Genomic DNA, 21,513 nt, shown 5'->3' on the forward strand with positions numbered 1-21,513 from the left:
ATTCTAAAGATGAAAGTGTTGGAAGGTGGGGGGGGATGATGAGTTCCGTTCTGGTCATGTTGAGCTTGAGAAGTCTTTTTATTCAGGTCCAGAGGGCTAAGACGTAGTTGATGGATGACATGAACCTGTAACACAGATTAGACTTTAAGCTCCCTGTGGTCAATGACCCTGTCTGATATATTAAACACCTTTGTATCTCCCTTAGTATCTAATTTAGGGTTGGATACATTGCAGATACTAAAGGCCATTAAGGCCCACCAGACTCTTCTTCTGATCCACCCACATGCTCCAACTCTCACCCCAGAAATTACTTTGTAAATATTTTTCATAGCTACATATATATATATATATAGTCTATAGAGACAAATATTATATATTATATAATATTTAACATGTGGTCTCCCCCATTAGAATGTAAACCCTGTGAGGGCAGGGATGATTTGTGCCTCTCTTTATCTCTCTAGCAGCTAAGACTGGCACAAAGTCAATATGTCAATCCCCCTGCCCCTGCCTCTGGCTCCTAATGTCTTCCCTCTGGCTCTGCAGCTATTCTGTATAAAGCTTTTCTAGTCCAAGTTTTAACATGTGGTCTCCCCCCCTTAGAATATAAACCCTGTGAGGGCAGGGGTGATTTGTGCCTTTCTTTGTCTCTCCAGCAGCTGAGACTGGCACAAAGCCACAAGTGCTTGTAGCCTAAGCCAAGGTGAATGAGCCAACATTCTTCTGTCTATAGTCTATATTCAAAGATACTTCAAAAAAGGTCAAAACTCAGACCTCAAGAGCATTCCAGGAAATAGGCATTTTTACCTGGTATTGCCTAAACTTGGCATGGTGTCTGGCTTATTCACTTAATGAAAGCTGAATAAATGAGGAAGCTCTCTGCCCTGGGTTTAACTGCTGATAGAAGCGTTTGAATGGTTGCTTCTCTAGGGTGTAGCCATGGATCCTAAGGAAGAGCTTTCTTTACTCCAGTCTCCAGATCTCCTTCCTGGCAAAGGGGGAAGAGAAAAACCAAGGTCTTTGTATTCACCTTGGCAGAGCATGCATGGGGTGGGAGCTTGGAGCACAAGGGTATCAGCTCAGTGTCATGCTGCAGCAGAAGGGTTCTTGTCCCCTAGAGCAAAGGTGTTTTTTTTTAATAAGTTAACTTTGTAGAGCTGTTAGATGGCACAGTAGATAGAACATCGCCCCAGGAGTCAAGAGGACCTGAATTCAAATCCGGCCTCAGACAATTGATACTTACTAGCTGTGTGACCTTGGGCAAGCCCCTTAACCCCATTGCCTTGCCAAAAAAAAAACCCAAAATAAATTAATTTTGCCGGTGAAATTAAAAAGCACACTGCCATGTACACAATTATGATACTTGATGATTGTGCTGCTGTGGTTACTCTCTTGACCATTTCTGAGTTCCACTCCTTTATTCTTGGGAGAGAGTCCTTTGGAGTTTCTGCATCTGGAGAGCTCACTCCATCCCACTCCCATTTCATCCCACACCCTTCTCCCCCTTCCCCACCCCAGCAAACCTGGTAATTAGCCTTTTTGAACTGAGTTGGGCAGATCATGTGATAAGAGACATTAGGTCCCTCAGTCCTTAAATTCCAAGCCTTGCCAGTTTGACAGGACTGGCTGGAGCTTATGTTCTGATGGCCCATGGAGTCACCTCCATGCGATGACAAAGCTCTGAAGGAAAATGTTAAAGGAGGACTGACATACAGACCGTGCTTAATCAGGGTTTACTGAACTGAATTGGAAACTCCCAGCATAAAGGAGAAACCTCCCCCACCCACTAATATTACTCCTAATACTTGGACCTTTTCAGGATCCATCCTTGGAATAGAGCACTGGAAATCAGGGTCACTTTTCTTCAAAAAAGGTCAAAACTCGGACCTCAAGAGCATTCTAGGTAACAGGCATCACCCCCACTTCATGGCCATTTGTTGAATTCAGTTGCTGAGAGCTCCATAAATCTATTGGGCAACATAAGGCCGAATTAGTGTGAAAACTCATTTCTCCATCTCATTATACATTATTCATTCCCTTTACAAACTCTGGTCCAGTCTGTTTCTTGAATGCAAGATTAGATTTCCTAGCTTCTTGCTTTTGCTCTGGGAATCTCTTCTGCCTGGGACGCCATCCTCTTCATCTCTATTTCTTAGATTTCCCACCCTCCTTCAAGACTCAGATCCAATCCTACCTTCAACGTGGGGACTTTCCTGTTCTACCCTTAGCCCCTCTCAATTTACCCTCAGAAACTCTGAGTGGAGCTTGGGCATAATCAAGTATTTCCAGTTAGGTTATTATGGTTAGTAAGCCCCTTGAGGGAAGGCATCTAGGTTTTTTTCTTTTTTGCCTCCCTTTGCATCTCCAGTGCTTTGCATACACTAGGCTTTTAATAAATGCTTATGGACCTACTCATCTCTGCAGCTGAAAAGTCCTTGTTTACTTCCAATGACAAGATGATAATTTCTATGGAGCACCTAGCTCTAGGGTTGACAGTGGCCATTGTTCTCCCTCTCAAAATGAGTGGTTCATATATGTATAAAATGCATGTATGTATGTGTGTGCATTTATGTATGTGCACACACACCTCTTGTGTGACAGAAGGTAAGTTCTCCAAGGGCAGTCACAGGTTCCCTTTGTCTTTGTCCCCAGTGCTTTGTACAGTGCTTCTGAGACAAAGTAGGTACACTGATTGATTAACTAATGAATGAATGTCTCTCTTGTTTGGGAAACCCTCTCATAGACTCACCTGACCCATGTCCAGGGTCTGACTCCACTGCAGCTGCAAAGCTTTTTTATTTTAAACCCTCACATTAGCTTCACACTTTATTTATTTATTTGTTTGTTTATCTATTTATTTGTTTGTTTGTTTACTTATTTATTTGTTCATTCATTTGTTTGTTTGCTTATTCATTTATTTGTTTGATCTATCCATTCATTTAGTTTCTTTGTCTATCTTTCTATCTTTCTATCTATCTATCTATCTATCTATCTATCTATCTATCTATCTATCTATCTATCTATCTAACTCTTTGCTTTGAAATTGAGTCTTAGGGTAGTCAGAAATGAGGGACTTCAAATCTCTTGTATTTCTTTGGGACTTTCTCCAGGGATGGAGAAGAAACTATGTACAGTGGTCATTTCTCTGTAAGCTACACTTTTTTTTAACCAAGAGGAAAGTAAAACTACTCTATGCAAATCTCACCTGAAGAGGGATGGGAAGGATTGTAGGCTCCTATTTCATCCTTCCTCTAGTGGCATTCACTTTGTTTTTTTTTTCATATGGAAATGAGACCCATTAAAGATTTTTTAATACATGAGAAATCTGTCAAATAGTTTTCATAGTTGGTGATCTTCTTTGGGGGACTAGTGAGGCTTGAGATTTTTCTCTCTGTTCTTTAGTTGTCTTCCCATTGTGAGTCAATCCCTCAATGCCCTCACAAAGGTTTCACCTGTAGCTTGACTCTCCTCTATCAAAACGGAGAGCAGTGCCTCCATCTTTCCTGCCTTTGTTTTCTTTACTTCCCTATAGGTACTTCTGGGATGATGACATTCAACAGAGCCAGTGTTGTGTGACTCTATCCAACTTGATGGGAGGAAGGGAACAAAGGGAAAACAAAACAAAGCAAAATTTTCTAAACATCTTCATACATTTTCCCTCTTGTTTTCCCCTCCTTCCATTCTCAAACTTAAACTCCCTCAGAATAACTTAGTTGGATCTCTTGCCAAGCTTCCTTGACAACAATTTCTTCCTTCTCAATGTCTCTATGATTTCTGAAGTCATGCTGCTTGTAATCATCCATTATCTTAGTTTTCTTGGTAATTCAATTGTAAAATAGATTTATACTCTCAGTCAATGGTGACAAACCCAAATAGAAATGAAAGTACATTATAAGGATTCCTGCAGAAATTAGAAAACCACATATTAACATTATCCATTGTATATTTATTTATTTTATTAAATATTTCCCAGTTGTCTTTTAATCTGGTTCTAGCCTCACTCGGGATCATCGGCATCCACTTTAATACATCCATTGTCCCAGGCACTCGATTTCTTTTCTGGGGAGCTGACAGGGTACTAGGGTGAAGCAGTCTCCTCCTAGGTGCTAGACAACAAGGTCTCCATTGGAGGCCATGGATGCCTACTGGGGTTCCCAGGGTCAGTGGCTTAGAGAGATCCCCATAGGTCTGGCTCCTACTGTGGTCTCTGCTGCCATTAACCAGTACTATATAGAGAGAATTGGGGAAGCCTTAGGAAGAAGGCAAAGTTAGCATTTTAGAGATGACAAATTATAGGATTTAAAGCTCAAAGAGATGTTCAAAGTCATTTAGTTCAATCTCCCTTTTGATGAGAAGGCCGAGGCTTAGAGACAAGTGACTCGTATATAGCATATACTATTATAGATAGTAGTAGAACCGGTAGAGACTCTGATTTGAGAACTCTTCCTTTGATACTATGGTGACAACTTGAGGACAGCTGGTCTGAGGAAGACCTCCTTAGGCAATGAGTGAGATGTTGGCAGTTCACCAGCATGTAGAGAGGGGTTCAGAAGGGCAAGAAACCCCTGAGAGAACCAACTGAAGGGTCTTGGGATAATTAAATTTGAGAAAAGAAGACTCAATGAGCATGAAAACTCTTCAAAGTCATATGGTAGAAGGATTGTTCTGCTTAGCTCCAAAGGACAGAATGAGGAGCAATGTTGTGGAGGGGTGGGGGTAGGAGTCAGAGTGCCAAATATAGGTTTACTATCTGGAGGAACTTCAAAACAAGTTGAGCTGTTCAAAAGGGAAATTAGCTGTCTCAGGAGTAGTAAGGTTCCCCCCCCCTTGGAGATTTTCAAGTGGAAGCTTGGATGACCATCTGTTGGCAATGTCAGAAAAAGTTCTTGGTCAAATTCATGTTGAACTAGAGGGCTGCAAGGGTTCCTTCCAGATCTGGGATTCTCCTCCAACCATCCACAGAGGCACAGCTGCCTGAGGTTTGTAGATTCATCAAGGGTCAAGACATACTCACTGATATTAATTGGTTTGAGGGTCAGGAAGTGCAGAGTGGAGACCGATTAGTTTAAGATAGTATGGTTTTATGGCTTTGGGTGATTCAGGGAGGGAAGACATGGAGGCGGGAATGGGAGGCAGGTGGAGCAGTAATCAATAGGCATCCTTCTCTTTCTCTGTCTCTGGATCTTGCTTCAAGAAGCTCCAATGTCATCATAATCATCACTAGATGAATCATCCTCACAACAGCCCTTGACTTCTGGGGCAGATGGTTCTTCCCAACACAGAATATATGAAAGGCAAAAATACGTTAGATAAGACCTAAAGAATACAACCCCTGGGGTCCTCATTGCCAATCCCCAACCACCTCTTTCCCTAGTGAATTCTTTTTAGGATGAGATCATTAATACTTTGAATTCCAAAGTTCTAGGATAACCCAAGCCCTTCCCCACATGCCACTGACAAGGACATTGGGAAGCCTCATCTTTGTACCCCAAACCCAGAAGAGCATCACAGATTTGGAACTGAGAAAGTCCTTGAGGTCCAGGGAGTCCAACTCCCTCATTTTACAGAGAAGGAAACTAAGTCCCCTCAAAGGAGAAGTGACCTTAGAAACTATTTAATCCAATCCTCTCATTTTACAAATGAGGAAACCGAGGTTCAAAGAAATTATGTTACCTATCAACAGTCACACAGAAGAGCTGGGATCTGAATTCAGCCTTCCAAATCCACATCCACATTTCCACTGCACTGCCTAGCCCATCAAGCCAAACTGCCCTCTCTAAAGATGAAGCCCCAAATCAGATAATCAGTAGTAGAGGGTCAACTCCAAAGCAAAGGATCTTATCTTCACATCTCTTGGAGAGAAAATCAAAAGGACCACAAGGACACAGTAGAAAAATCTCAGAAGGTGGAGTGCTGGATTTGGAGCCAGGGTAGACCTGAGTTCAAATCCTGATCAAACCTTCCTAACCATGTGACCTCAGGCAAATCACTGAACCTCTCTCAGTCTCAGTTTATCCATCTGTAAAATGATGATAGCTATAGCACCTGTTTCCTGGGCTTATTGTAAGGTTCCCATGAGATCAAATGTTGTAAGAATCAAATGTTATTAATGTTGTTAATAAGATCCTCTGCCTCAGTCAACTAGAGGAAGGAGAAAGAATGTTGATACACATCTGTACACATCTGTACATTTCTATATTTAAATACATATAATATATTGTATATTATATGTATTATATTATGATACATATATTTATATATTATAATACATATAATATATTATATATTTCATGTATAATATATATCATATAATTTGTGTGTTTATGTAATATACAAATATGCATGTCTGTGTACACACATATCTCCCTACCATCCAAACCAAATATCCCAACCTGCCTGCTTACTCCCCTTTCACCCTATATGGATTTCACTTTCTCATTCCCACTCTGTTACCTGGACACACAGAGGACTCCACAGGAGGCACCTGGGGTGAGTCGAAGTTCTCATAGCACTCCCCAGAGGATGTACTGGAGCTGTCCGCTGCCGCCGGTCCTGTTGCCTTGACTCCAGAGTGGTCTCCTGCAAGGGAAGCAGAAACAAGGCTTTCAGACTGGGAGTTGGTCATCGGGGCTTTAGATGCTGCTTGGCCTTAGGGGCCCAAGTTAGAATCACTGGGGGGGGGGGCAGAGATTTGGGTCCAGTAGAAGAAATAACTTGATAATGTTATGACAAGATCTCAGAGACAACTTTGTCCAGATTGTACCTTAACAAAGCCCTTTGGAAATGGTTCCACTTCTGAATGCCGGCCTCCAGTGACAGGGAGGCTCGCTGATCTCTCTTTTGGGACAGTTGTCACTATTAGGAAGTCTTTCCTTATATTAAGTGTAAAACATATCACTGCAACTTGGAAATGATTATTCCTAGTATTTCCCTCTGGAGTCGAGGAGAACCAGACTAACTTCTCTTCCATGTGGCAACTTAACTATTTAGGACTATAGAATCACAGTTTTAGATCTGGGAGGGACCTCAGAAATCAGTTGGTCCAACCATCCTCATTTTCCACATTGAGAAACTGAGTCTCAGAGAGATACATTAACTTATAAGATCATAAATCCATATCCACAAGGGTCCTTTATATACTTCATTTCCGGATGAGGAAGCTGACGGGCAGAGGAAGTAAAATGATTGGCTGGGGTTTCACAGATCATCAATGGAAGAGTTAGGATTTGAACTCAGTTCTTTCAGATTCCAGGGTCAGTACTCTACCCATTGCTTCACATTGCCTTTTGTGAGGACTGTTGTCCTATCCTTCCCCCAAGACTTTTCTTCTCCATACTAATAACTGCTGACCCCCAAGTGTTTCAAATCACCAACTAAGTGATATAGTGGCTAGGGTGCTGCCTCTGGAGTCTGAAATACCTGAGTTCAAATCCTGTCTCTTTGTACCTAAGCAACTGTCTGCTTCAGTTTTCTCATCTGTAAAATGGAATTAATAAAGTAATACTTGCCAGGGTATCTCATTATTAAATATGATAATATTTATAGAGCTCTTTATCAATCTTAAAACACTATCTCCTGCTCAGTATTAGATATCATGGGGTAGTCTGATTGCTTTCCTTATATTTGCAGGAATATAAAGTTATACTGGTCATGCTAGAGGGAACCTCATATGTCACCTAGTATAAGTCTCCTATTTCAGAGGAAGAAGCTGATGATAAGGGGAAGGGATTTCACCTAGTTCCCACAGTCTGTCAGGGGGTAGAGCAGGATTAGAATCCAGAACTCCTCCCCTTCCTTCAGTTTGGAGCTAGACTCATTGTAGTCACAGGACTCTTTGCATTCTATGAATTGCATAAGTAAAAATATTTTTATTTAGTTTAAATTTAATTTTATTTCATTTTCAGTTCCAATTCTCTCTCAACCTCCTTTCCTCCAAATATGAAAAATCAAACAAAATAAATTACTCTTAGTCATGTTCAAAAAAGAAAGAAAAGAAAAGAAAGTTTGTTTCAGTCTGACCTCTGAGGCCATCAGCTCTCTATCTGGAGGCATATAGCATGTTTCATCATGAGGTCTTTGGAATTGTGGTTCAACCAGATTTTTTTTAAAAAAATGAAACTTTTACTGATGCCTCTCTTTTTTAAAAAAAAATCAAAGTCCTATTTTTGTCTCTCATATGTGAGCTAGATTTCTTACTCCTAGTCACCCTGTGAGCCTTCTCTTGCTAACATCCCACCCCTCCCCCAAAATCAGTTAAGTAAAACTAACTAGTATGATGATCAAGCACCTTCCACCCAACTTTGATAGAAGAAGGGCTCCTCCCTTGGATAAGCTTACCTAGAAGAGTGGCCCGGGACCCAGCCAGCTCCAGATTGGGAGGTTGCTCCAGGATGTTCCTTTCTGAAGAAGAATCTGGGAAACTGGATGGAGGCAGCTTTCTGATGGGACTATCATTGCAGTATCCTTCGCCAGAAGAGGTACTGGACTCACTGTTTTGCCTCATATAATTCTGAGAAGCTAGGAGTGGGGCATCTGCAATCCAAGGTTAAAGGTTTCTGAGGTTAGACTAGAGGGGGAGGTCTATTTTCCCAGAAAGGTGACCTGCAGGAGGGCTTCAAGTTACATCCTAGAAAAAAATTTCTTTTTGAGTCTTCTAGAATATAAAGATCATATAGTCTACTCCCCACCCCCATCACACTTCTCCGTTTTCCTCACTCCAGGAAATAGAAAATAGAGGAGCTAACATTCAAGGTCACAGGGGTAGTAAGGAGAAGATATAGGATTTGAACAATCTGCTAAGCCTTTTATTCTCAGGGTCAAATATGCCCAGTGCCTCCGGATTAGGGTGATTAAGTTGCTTCGCCAACCTGAACACTCTGGCTTCCTAAAAGATACTGCTTTCTCCGTTAAGATCTATATTGGAGCTTAGAGGAATGAGGGCTCTGAAGGAAGAGAGAATGCCTGAGGAAATGCTTTCCTTCCCCAGTTAGCTAAGCAAGCCAACCAAAAGGAGGTGGGGATGGGGAGGGGAAAGATGAGCCCCAATATCTGCTTCACTGCAGGAACTGTGCAGCCCAATGGACTTGCTTTCCCCCTCCTCCCCATCCTGTCATGAGCAACAGGAATGTTATGGCAGTCACAGAAGGGATGGTGGGTTTGGGAGGGCACATGGTGCCCCAGAATGATCACTGACTTTGGAGCCTGAAGCTGGGACTGAATCTTGATTTGGTCACTTCTTATCTATATGATCGTGGCCTAGCAAGTTTCTTGATCTTTGAAGGTTTTTCTTTTTTCCCATTTATATAAAAAAAATGGTAGATCTAGATGATCTCTCAAGTCCATTCAGCTCAGACACCAGGTGATTGGGTGAAATATGGAGCCCAAAGGGAACCTGATGATGTTCCATGTAGGATCTAGCTGGGACGTGGAAAGGGGCTGCCACCAGAGCTGGTGAATTCTTCAGTGTGCAAACATATTTTAATAGGTTTTAAATATCACTTGAAGATTTGTGAGCATTTTACAGACATTTTCTCACTTCATCCTCACAACAACCATGGGAGATAAAGTGCTTTTATTATGTTCATTTCATAAATGAGAAAATTGAGGCATACAGAGGTTAAAGTTTAGCTACCAAAAGGCAGCAGGGTGATGCAATGGGCTGAGAGCCAGGCTTTGAGTCCAGAAAATCTGAGTTCAAATCCAGCCCTAGGCACTTACTAGCTGGACAAGTCACATAGCCTCTATCTGTCTACCTGTAAAATGGAGATAATAATAATAATAATAATACCTACCCCTCATTTTCTATATGTAGAACATTTTACTAACTCACATATCCTTATTATGTGACTTCCTCAAGGTCACGCAACCAGGAAGTGTCTGAGGCCAAATTTGAACTCAGGTCTCCATGACTTATTTGGCTTGTCTCACAGACCCAGATGTGAATTGATAAGGCTAGAAGGGACACGAGCTGTCTCCTGAAACCGCTCTCCAAGTTACAGAGGAGGAAACTAAAATCAAGCATGGGGAAGCAATGACTCAGGCTAGCAAGCATCAGAGGCAGCATTTGAACTCATGACTCTGAAACACATACTCTGCACTTAAGGTTGGAGAGGTAGAATGATGTCATAGGTTTCTTCCAGTTCTAGAACTCTCTGGGTTCATGATTCCCAGTCAGGCTAGATTTATGCTTCTTCCAATTAGATTTTTTAAAGTAAAGTCTTGTTGAGACCTCTTGTTATTGTTATTTATGCCTCCAGTTATTTCTGATATGCTCCTCTTCCTGCCCCTCTAGTGAGTTTTCCCTTACAACAAGGAAAAACAACTAAGGAAAAGTGGGCACTGTATGTGACATTCTGCACCCATAGACCCCCACCTCCACAAAGAACTTTTCACTGAATTTGATGGAATGAAGCTCTTCCCCTAGATAAGCTTACCAGGTAGAGTGCTCCGGGACCCAGCCAGCTCCAGGTTAGGAGGCTGCTCCAGGAGGTGGTTCCTCTGTGAAGAAAAGGCTGGGAAGTTGGACTGAGGCAGCTTGGTGACGGGACTATTGCAGTATCCTTCGCCAGAGGAGGTACTGGACTCACTGCAGTACCTGGGATGACTTTGAGGAACTGGGACAGGGGCATCTGCAATGCAAGGTTGAGATGTGGAGGGTTAGAATTAAGGGGAAGGAGGACTTTCTTGAGTATAGGAAAAGATGACCTATAATCAGTGAATCTGTCAGCAAGCATTTGCACAAGAAAACTTCAAATTAATCTAAAAATAAATAGATAAATATACCTCTCCTACATAGAATATGGAGCTAGAAGGGATCAGAGAAATCAATTAAACTATGTCTTTATTTTACATATGGGAAACTGAGGCAAAGAGAGGAGACCAATAATAACCCACATCTATAGAGGGTTTTCAAAAAACAAATCCATGAAGGAGGCCCAGATAGGTGAAGCAATTTGTACAAGGTCATACAGGTTGTAAGTGGCACAGCTTCTGCCCCCAGGGACTTGTTACGAGAAGCTGCTTCTGCAGGGGCATCTCAGGGTTCACTGAGTCTCCAAGGAAGCCCTAGAGTCCACTCCTGCCCCACCTCTCTAGCCCATCTGTCCATGTTGAAAAATTTCTCTCTCACCCTCCTGCAGTGAGGGCATCTTGAACCTGTTCTGCTGGGCCATGTCCTCAGTTATTCGGTACTTCTGGGAGTCTGAAAGCAGAATCCATAATGGTGATAAAATAGGGGTGCCCCATCGACCCTGCCCTGGGGGAGTGGTGGAGGGCAGATGACTCTCATGGGTCTAGGACCAAATAGAGTGGAATTGGGGGGGGGATGCTGCAGAACACACTAGGAGAGAGACTTGATTTTTGAATCCTCCTTCCCTCTGTAAACTATGAGCTGTGTGTACCTGGGCAAGTCACTTGCTCCTCTGAGTCCTTTTTTTGCATCTGAAGACCAGAACTTTAAATGTGGCAGAGAGAGAACTCCTGTTCTGTGCCTCAACACACTCTTTGCATAACCTCGTTTATAGGGGGACTAACTTCAAGCTGAATTGTGTCTATGATGACTTTGGCAAGCCCTCTATTAATGTCTGAGCCTTAGAGTAGGCTTGGGCTATGAAAAGTAGATGTGTGTGTGTGTGTGGGGGGGGATCCTCAAACAGCTAGAGTAGTCCTGAAGGAAACATATCTGGGAACAGCTTCCCCGGGGGACTTCTTGGCTTCCAGTGACCCCAACTGGAGGGAAAACAGGATGAAGAACTGAATCTACAGGCTGAGCCCTGAATGAGAATCCTCAGTCTGCCATTTACTCTCTGAGCAACCTTGGACAAGTCACTTTCCTTTCCTGGGCCTTGGTTTCCTCATCTGCAAAATGAGGGTCTCAGTGACTGCTGAGATCTTTTCCACCTCTAGATCTCTGATCTTATGAGGTGCTATTCTGTGATCCTCTGGGAAAGATCTAGAGAGCAAAGGATACAGACACCCTTGGAAGTCAGAAGAACTGACTTGGAATCCCATTTCCCATACTTAGACCCAAGGCAAGTCATCAGGAACTTCTTTTCCTCATCCTCAAAAAGAGGGAGTTGGCCTGTGGCCTCTAAGGCGGCTCCAGCTTGTAGGCAGTATGAGGTCCCGTGTGACCCCTCTCAGAGGCCCCCTGGGGCTCACTCTTCCACAAGTGATCAGGAACCTTGTCTAGACCCCTTACCTTAAATCTTAATATCCTATTTCTTACCTCAGCCCAACTGCAGGGCCCACAGGGAGCGCATGGGGGGAGAATTTGAGAAGACAAGTAGAAGTTTTGACTGAGGCAGGTGGGAACATCGGAGAATGCTTGCATCTTCAGCCTGGGCTCCAGGGGGCTCTGTTTCCCCCATCCACCCACCTTGCTCTTTGACTCAGTGTAGATATGTATTTCATTGACAAGGACCCACAGACCTCTTCCCTCTCCCCTGCTAAAAAACAAGAAAGATTTCTCCCATTTCACAGACAGAACAAAGAGGCCGAATACCAAAGGTATTCTGGGAATATTCTATGAAGCAGAACTAAAACTTGATGGTGGAACCCAGGTGTCCCATCTTCTAGCCTGGCACCCTTTCAACTCAATTCAACCTCCTGGAGCCAGGGAGTTAGGCAGGAAAACACTCACTATAGAAGGTGGAGAGGGGCACTGGGGGCTGGGTGTGGAAGTCATAGCGTTCATAGTCAGAGTCAGAGTCGGAGTCGGAGTCCTTCGAGGGTTGGCTTCCCACCTGCAGAAAGGGTTTGGGGGCTGGGAAGCAAACAAGACAGTCAGGAAAGGAAGGGGGCAGGGAGACACGTCAGAAAGACTCTTCCATTCAAAGCCATCCACCATTCATCTACTGTGAGTCTGGCACAAAGTTGGATACTGGGGAGACTGAGACAAAAATTAGAAATGGAAGCCCCCAAGAAGCCTACATGTCATTGGTTAGTGGTAAGCACCTGGTGACATGGTGGGAAGGTGCTGAATTTCAACTCCAAGGACAAAGGTTCAAATCCAACCTCCATTCTTTACTATCTGTGCAATCTGATGCAGCTCACCTAACAACTGGCTTCCCCATTTATAAAATGATGGGGTGAGCTGGCTCTGAATCCTATGAGAAGAGAGTGGGAAGGCAGAAGAAGTGGGGGAGACACGCCAAAGAGGGGGCAGGTAATCATAGATCAAGAGCTTAGAAGATACCTAATATGGATGAAGGAACTAGGGGCCCTGAGAGGCCAAACAATTTGTCCCAGGACTCACAGGGAGGGACAGAGGCTGGAACTCAGGTCTTTTCCATTGTACCATGAAGAGAATAAAAGAGGAGGAAGCTAGGAAGCGGGTAGGGAGTGGGAACCAATAGGACTGGGAGTTGGGAGGGAGCTGATTGGCTGGTCTATTTTGAGTGGTAATGAAGTCACAAATTCACTAGTCAATTAGCACAGTAGTTATTTGTGTTTGAACCAAAAAAATTCCCCTTCATGCTATGAGATTAATTCTCTCTACCCTCATTTCCAATTCCTGGCTCCAGAGGGGGCTGCCATTTTGGCTTAATAGCCCAGAGAAATGCTGACCCTTCCTCAGGGATGAATTCAGCCCATCCCATCCTGAAGCTCCTGCCCACCATCTACCTACAGCCTTCCAACCTCAAGGTGAATGGAATGCTACCTTCTTCTTTGGGGATGGTGATAGTGACCTCCTGGTTGCTCATGTTCCCTCCGTGGTTGACCGTGGATGACTGTTGATTGTGATTTTCCATAATCGGGAGTGCTGAGGTTGGGGAGACACAGAAGTAGTAGAAAGAGTTTGGGATTAAGAGTCTGAAGGCTTCATTCCTTATAGCTATGTGACCTTGGGCAGGTCACTTTTGCCTCTTGGAGCCTCAGTTTATCCTGTTTGCTCCAGTGCTCTCCAGGGTAATCTTATACCCATCCCAGGAGAGCATATCCTTGGGGATTGTACCTCCTTTCCATGTCTAGTATCAAGGTGGCCTGAACACTTACCATACTTTCTTTTAATCTTCAGAAAGATGAAAATCAGAGTGATGACCGACCCCAAGAGGAGAATTCCTAAGATGATGCAAAGGATGAAGAGGACCTTCTCTTGAAGCTCATTTTGTTTTTCAACTGGCACAAAGGATACTGGAAACAAGAGACCCCAGAAAAGAACATATAGAGTCTCTGACCTTAGAGCTGGAAGGACCCTTGGAATGTTGACTGCAAGCTAAGATGGACCTCCCCTTGTCACTGGTCCAGAATCTTTCTTACCCTTCAGGGCTCAGTCCAGATACCACCTCCCCATCAAGGCTACAGGACTGGAGTCCTGACTCCAAGCTACTCATCAAGCCTAAGACCCTGTATGGGCAAGTCCCTATACTGTTCTCTGCCTTGGTTTCTCCATCTGGAAAATGGAGATGATATAAACATGTGAATTCAGACTTCAAGAGGTTATAGGAGCATGTCTCTAGGGCTGTCATTTGAATTCTCACATTTATAGGTGCGGAAACAGGTTCAGAGAGGTTAAATAACTGGTCTAGGGCCACACAGCCGAGGTAGCATTTCCAATTCTAGCACTACACCTTGTTGCATCTAATCTAATCCTTATCTGAGTAGGAATCTTCTGTGTAACTTTTTTAGGAGGCAATAAGGATTAAATGACTTGCCCAGGGTCACCTAGTTAGTGTCTGAAGCTGTATTTGAACTCAGGTCTTCCTGACTCCAGGGCTGGTGCTGCCCTGTGTAACATTTTCAATAAACTTCTGCTTAAAGACCTTGAGGGATGAGACTGAACCTCACAGGGTTTTTTTCACAGGGTTGTGGGGTGAGGGGAAAAGTGCTTTGTACAAAATAAATTGTTATCATAATATTCATCTTTAAAATCTTCTCAAGCTGCTCTTGCTTGGTATTTGTTCCAGGAGAGTCTTTTTTTTTTTTTGGTTTTGTTGCAAAGCAAATGGTGTTAATGACTTGCCCAAGGTCACACAGCTAGGTAATCATTAAGTGTCTGAGGCTGCATTTGAATTCAGGTCCTCCTGACTCCAGGGCTGGTGCTCTATCCACTGCGCCACCTAGCCGCCCCTCCAGGAGAGTCTTAATGTATTTGTAGACAGAATGTTTCTCAACTTCTCCAACCTAAAGTCTTCTAATTGCAAAAGGCCTTAGTTCTGTCCTGTGATGAGTACAAAATTAACTCCTCACTGCTTCCCTCGTGGGATCCCTTTGTATAAATGGAAATGAAATGAATGAATCTATATAGGTGAGAATTCCGGGGAAAGCACTGGACTGGTGGATCATGAGGATAGAATCAACGAACAACTCTCAGCTGGCCCTGAAGAACCAGAAGTGTCCCTGCCTCCCCCCCTCCCCAGCCAGCCCTGGGAGATTGGAGTTCCCTTCTTGCAAGACTCACCTGTTGTTGGTACCTGGGGTCTTGAGGAGGTCTTGGGAATCAGTGACAAAGAGGAATTCAGAGACTCTGGTAGAGAGGATCAAAGAGAGAGCATTCATGTCAACCAAACTGGGGCTTTGAAGGGGGATGGGATGGACAATGAAAGGCTGGGAAATATGGCGGAGACATAAAGTGTGTTGCAAAAGGGATGAGGAAACACTGGGGCTAGGACTGCTGAGTAGTCGGAGGAGTGAGGACAGTAGGAGCATAGAAGGGTAGTTGAACTGTCCCCTCCCTTCCTGCCCATTCCCACTGCTACTAAGGGATAGCTGAGTGGTGATGTGGTGACAGTGGTAGATCTTACACCTTCTGTCAATGTCTTTGACCTGAGATGAGGTGAAAAGGGTCCAGGGGGATGTTAAGTACTGTGGGTGACCTGGGGACCAGCCAGAGTTGAGTGGCTTCTCAGTAGGGGAAGGGCAGAAGAATGAATATGCCACCCAGCAACCCTCCAAGGCCATCTGCTAAGTCATTGAGGGCTCCTTGTCTGCATCAGCAGAGGAAGACCTCTGGTCAAGGAATCTCGGGTCTTTGAGTCCTCTTCTGCCCACAATGCCCTAGGCCGCTGATGGTCCTGATGCTGATGCTTCCCTGCCCACCAAGTCACCTAGGATTTACTTTATATGAACATCTATGTGCATGTACTGTTCCTATAGATTGTAAGCTTCTTGAGGGCAGGCACTATTTTCTTCCTCTCTTTGTATTCCCCAAAGTTAGTATAGTGTCTTGTATTTAGTAACCCCTATTTGTTAAGTTGACTCAAATTTGAATATACCCAATAGATGAAGACTATAGAATCACAGGGACCTGAGGGCACAGAAGACAGACAGACAGAGGGCAAAGGGACAGACCTGAGCAAATCACACTGGCATCTTCCTTGTGGCCACAGTCATGGATTCTTTGGGCAGGACACTCCCACAGGGAGAGTTCACTCCCAGAGCAGTTCACTTCATCCAGGTGGATAGGCCCTTTGCCCTTCTGGAAGTAAGAGCCCTCCAGGGCCTCAATAGCCCAACCACAGCCCAGCTGCTGACACACAACATTGGCATCCTGAAGGTCCCAGGAATCATCACATACAGTTCCCCAGGAGCCTTTGTCCATTAGCTCTACTCGACCCGTACAGTTATCAACTCCATCCACCAATCGCACAGCATGGACTTCTGGAAGAGGAAGGAGATTGAGGCAGAAAGGATAGAATGGAAGGTAAGAAGGGAGGAAGGAAGGAAGGAAGGAAGGAAGGAAGGAAGGAAGGAAGGAAGGAAGGAAGGAAGGGAGGGAGGGAGGGAGGGAGGGAGGAAGGAAGGAAGGAGAGAGGGAAGGAAGGAAGGGAAAGAGAGGGCCAGGGGAAAGAAAGAAGAAAGGGAGGTGGGAAGGAAAGAAGGGAAAGATGGAAGGAAGAGGTAGAAAGGAAGGGAGAGAGAAAGGAAGGAAGGAAGGAGAAGAGAGAAATAGGGAAGAAAGGAAGAAGGAGAAGATAGAAGACAGGTAGATGACCAAGAGTAGATGGTCAGCAAGTAGAGATGGAAATAGATTCAGTCGAAGGCATTAGAGGTTCAAATTAGACATGGAGAGTTGGGGCAATTTAGAACAAAGAAGTCAACAGAAAGAAAGGGAAATGCCATTATGGAGATGGAAGTAATTGGGAGAGTTGGGAAAAAGAAGAAATGGAAAGATGGAGAGGAAAGAGTTCGTGAGAAAGATTATTCATTTACTAAAGATAATTGCCATTTGTGAAGAGTCCTGATGAAGTTCATCTCCCATTGTCTCTTCTTTTTCAATTTTCTTTCTCTTCCTATCCCTTCCCTCCCTTCTCTCTTTCTTCTTTCCCCCTCTCTTTTCCATTCTGATCCCTCAAGTTTGATGTAGAAAGAGCCTGGGCAAAAGCATGGGTTATGAGATGGGAGCCCCAGAAGCTCTTCCATCTGGCCACAGCTCCACAGGGAGTGGTCCTGAGGGGAGGGTCCCCTCCTCACCTGCACAATTGACCTTGGTTGACCTTCCACTGGTACATACAGAGGACTGTTTCCAGCAACTCTCCCATTTCCCCTGGTCACAGAACACAGACAGAGGGGAGTCCCATGTGTCATTGGGGACCACACTCCTGTTCCCCTCTGGTCTCTCTAGGGCTGGAAGCCCAACGGATGCCATTGGCTGGGTCCTTACACAGCCAAGCTCCCTGCAGACAGCAAGACTGGCCTGGTTGCTCCAGTAGTCCTCACAGACAGGCTGCCAGAACCTTGAAATCTTGACCTGCACAGTCCCACTGCAAGGGTCAGTCCCATTCAACCGGATAGGCTTCTTTCCTGGAAGGAGCAATACATGAGGTACCTCAATGTATGGACTGATCTAAGAGTAGACTCTTGAGGACCCAGTGGGTAGGGGATGGGGAGAGGGGAGAGGTTCAGGGCTCTCTCATGCTTTGGGATCTAAACAGCTGCCTGACTTCCCAGCCAACACAAGGGTCTGGTATAGCTCTGGGTATGTTGGATTTGGAATCCAAGCACCTGGGTTCAATATCCAGCCCTATCATCACCTGTGTGACTTTGAACTTCACCTATCTCGGTCTCATTTTCCTCATTTGTTAACTGATATGGTTGATTTGGATATTCCTGAAGGTCACTTCCTGTTCTAAATCTATGATCCTATAATCCAATGAACTAAATAAATCCAAGAGGGCTTGGCATCAAGTCACTGAACTCTTCTCAACACCATGACTACCCCCAGGACTGAAGGTGAAGCATGCTCTCCACCTCCTGGCAGAGGTGAGGGACTCAGGGTTTGATGCAAGTCATATTTTGGGGACATGATAAATTAGGGAATCTATTTTGCCTATCTGTTACTAAAATTTTATTTTCCCCCTTTTAATTTGTGTGGGAAGAAGAAAAAACAGATTTTTGAACATTAATTTTTTTTAAAAAACTTAAAAAGTTATCTGAAAAAGATAAAAAGATTTAAGTGGACTGCAAGTTCAAATTATGGCAGTCAAAAAAAAATCTAGTGTTAGCCGAGGAAGCAAGCATGACTATCTCCGGACATAGATCAGGACATAACAGTACTTGTCAGACTCCCCACCCCAATCCCCCCAGTTAAAATAAATCTGAAAAGATGGTGTTTTTCATTTTAGTTACATCTTGGGAAGGGTATTGGGAAAAAAAAAGGCATTCAGATGGTGTCCAAGGTGGTGGAAAGCTTTAAGATAGGAGCATTAAACAATTGGTTGAAGGAACTGGGTATGCTTACCCTGGAGAAGAGAAGACCCAGGGGAACGTGATCACTTTTTATGAAATTTTTGAAAAGATGGTATATGGCAGAAGGATCTGACTTATCAAGAAAATGTGCATTTTTTGTGTGCTATCTTCCCTTATAGATTGTAAAATCCCTGAGGGTAAAAACTCCTTTTTTCCTATTTGTACCCTCAGGGTTGTTCTACTAAATGTCTATTGACTACTGGAGAATGGGTGGAGATCACAAAGGGACAGTTCTTGGTTCTATAAAACCTCTGAGATCTCTTCCAATTCTGAAAGTCTGGAATCCTTGGAGTAGTTGGGTGGCCTTGGGCAGGTCACTTTCTTAAACCAGTGACCCCATTTCCCCATCTGTAAAATAGAAGGATTGGTCACATGCCCATTTCAATCCTCTCCAGGTTTGACATTTTGTGATTCTATAGAAAATTTGTAAACAGTCAATGGTGCGGATGAAGTGGGAGACATTGAGCTATGTTGAGGCAGGAATGGAGAATGGGAAGTAGTGGTGGGTCTGAGAATGGGGCGAGAAGGGATGAGATCAATGTCTTCCTCTCCAAAGACACCTTCATGAAATGACACTCGGGATGCCCTACATCAATATGTAAAAAGCCCCTCCTCAGATGGGCAGGTTGAAGAGCTACCCTTGGCCCTCAAGCTACCCCTGAAGGGTTGGGTGAAAAAGATGTATAATCTCCCACCCACATCATTTCCTGCCTCCTAAACTAAAATGTCACAGAGAGAAGAGACTCTTCTTCCCCTCTAGCACCCCTCAAACCAACCATAAATGCCCACATCTCCAAGGGGGGGAGATGTGTATTTCAGGCAACCAGTCTCTCTGGCGAGGGGTAGGATACGGGGTTGTCTGAGATGATGAACATGTGCCAGGTGTTGGTCTTGCCACTTTCCTACTTTCATTTTCGGACTAAGAAGTAGCTTTGCACACACTCCAGTCCCTGCTGATCCTCCAGCATTGGTGAAGTAGACAACGTTGGTCTGTGGTACCCTACTACCTCCCTTTCAGTCCCTCTCTGTGTCTATCCTATTCAGGAATAGAAGACACTTTGATAGAATGTTCAGGTTCCAAGCATTCATGAGATCTCTAATGGTGCCTTCTCAGATATTAGGACAGATTGGTGGAGGGAGCCATCTGAGGGCAGGGAGCATCCAAAAGGCGGTCAGTTCCATGGCCCACCCTCCCACGCCATTGGCCAGGGCCCTCACCCATATTTATTGTTGGTCTTCTCATACTGTAGACATCGTCCAGATTTTCAGATGGCATAGGAAGAGTCAAAGGGGTCTGGTCTGAAAACAAACACAAAAGCCAAGAAGGGTAAGTGAAGAAAAACTAATTATGGTAGGTGAACACAACAGAATGTTATTATGCTATCAGAAATGACAAAGCAGAGAATCTCAATGGAAACTGCACAGAGCTCTATGAATGGATGTAGATTCAAAATGTAAAAAGAAATACTGACTCTTTCGAATCCCCATCCATGAGCTTTAGTCTGACCAATGAATCAGAGATAAAGGGATAGAAAATACAGAAGGGGTCCTTATATAAGCACCTTACTCACAAACAGTCCTTTCCTCATGCTCCAAGGAAAATAAAGAACCATAATTGTACAATTGTATCAGAATTCTAACTCTGTAGCTAAAAAAGCCCTTGGACTATGGCACAATTTCTTTATCTGTAAAATGAGTCCTATCTCCTCATTTTACAGATAAGGAAACAGTGGCCCAGAAATGGCACAGAATCACAAGCTAAGCAAAGACAGAATCAGAAGGGACCTTAGAGATTATCAAGGCTAACCCTCTCATTTTTTTTCAGAGTTGGAAATTGAGGTACAGATGGCAATCTTATAGAATCTGCAGATTACATAAAGCTGGGAATCTCAGCCAATGCTCTGAGTAACTGTCAAAGCTCCCCAAAAGTCTGGGTGGGCTAGAATGTTGGATTAAATCGAATGAGATCAACCAAAATGAAAACTTGCACCTGAGCACAAAAATATTAGTTGTTATATATGAGAAAGTTGTGCAAGGTTGCTCTAGGAAAAACTGAAAAAGATCCAGGAATCTTAGTGGACTCAATGTGAATTAGTATTCACATTTGCAAAGATATTGCAGCCAAAAAGCAAAACCAAACACTGAATGGTTGGTTCCTTGTTTACCTTAGGAGAAGTCCAGCTGTCTTCTCCCAATGAAATATCTAGAGTATTGGGTGCTTTCTGGGGGGTGGGGGGTCACACTTTGGGAAGGACTCCAATTATTAAGCACCTACTATGTGCCAAACAAGGTGCTCCAACTCTGGAAGCTGGAACATATCTGAAAGGTGGACCAGGATAGTGAAGGGCTTGAAATATTGTCCTATCATCATCTATTGGAGAAATTGGAAATGTAGACTCTGGAGGAAAGGAGGCTCTGGGGGAGAACCAGCTGTCTCTCCAGCCTCTGGAGGGCTGAGTGGGAAAAGGGATTAACTTTCTTCCACTGCATCTCACAGGAAAGAACCAGAACTAGGGCAGCTAGGAGATGGCCCAGAGACAGCAGAGACTGCCTCCTAATAACGTTTTCTGAAAGTGGAATGGGCTGCCTTGGATGGGGAGGGGGCAGTCTACCTCATCAGAGTTCTTCAAGGGAAGGCTGGACAACGCCCCACCAGCCTTATTTTAGAGAAATGGTCACATCAGGCCGGCTGACCTCTATGAGAAAGTCTGTCTTAGATACTTAATAAAAACTATTGACTCTAGACAAGTCACTTAACCTCTCCTTGCTTGAGCTTCCCTACCTGTAACATGAGGAAGTTTATTCAGTTGCTTCGAAAGTGCCCCT

The 21,513-nt window shown here is 44.0% G+C and overlaps 1 protein-coding gene across 2 annotated transcripts in view; it reads right to left on the reverse strand.

Annotated features, from left to right (window-relative positions):
• Positions 1-3,888: 3,888 nt before the first annotated feature.
• The window catches only part of CD6 (CD6 molecule), a 44,960-nt gene continuing 27,335 nt past the window's right edge, over positions 3,889-21,513 (reverse strand). Inside the window, exons 2-13 of one of the 2 annotated variants that reach the window (XM_074231366.1) lie at positions 19,906-19,986; positions 17,413-17,742; positions 16,291-16,599; positions 15,401-15,466; positions 13,996-14,133; positions 13,661-13,762; positions 12,641-12,763; positions 11,129-11,200; positions 10,434-10,628; positions 8,338-8,532; positions 6,454-6,579; positions 3,890-5,269 (exon numbers count right to left, since the gene is read on the reverse strand). In XM_074231366.1, coding sequence (XP_074087467.1) covers positions 5,190-5,269; positions 6,454-6,579; positions 8,338-8,532; positions 10,434-10,628; positions 11,129-11,200; positions 12,641-12,763; positions 13,661-13,762; positions 13,996-14,133; positions 15,401-15,466; positions 16,291-16,599; positions 17,413-17,742; positions 19,906-19,986 — 1,817 coding nt within the window. In that variant the 3' untranslated portion in view covers positions 3,890-5,189. Of the gene's footprint in view, positions 5,270-6,453; positions 6,580-8,337; positions 8,533-10,433; positions 10,629-11,128; positions 11,201-12,640; positions 12,764-13,660; positions 13,763-13,995; positions 14,134-15,400; positions 15,467-16,290; positions 16,600-17,412; positions 17,743-19,905; positions 19,987-21,513 lie in introns of both variants that reach the window. The other variant, XM_074231367.1, reaches the window with a different exon arrangement.

The sequence above is a fragment of the Macrotis lagotis genome, chromosome 3 (genome assembly GCF_037893015.1).
Source record: "Macrotis lagotis isolate mMagLag1 chromosome 3, bilby.v1.9.chrom.fasta, whole genome shotgun sequence".
Classification (NCBI taxonomy): domain Eukaryota; kingdom Metazoa; phylum Chordata; class Mammalia; order Peramelemorphia; family Peramelidae; genus Macrotis; species Macrotis lagotis.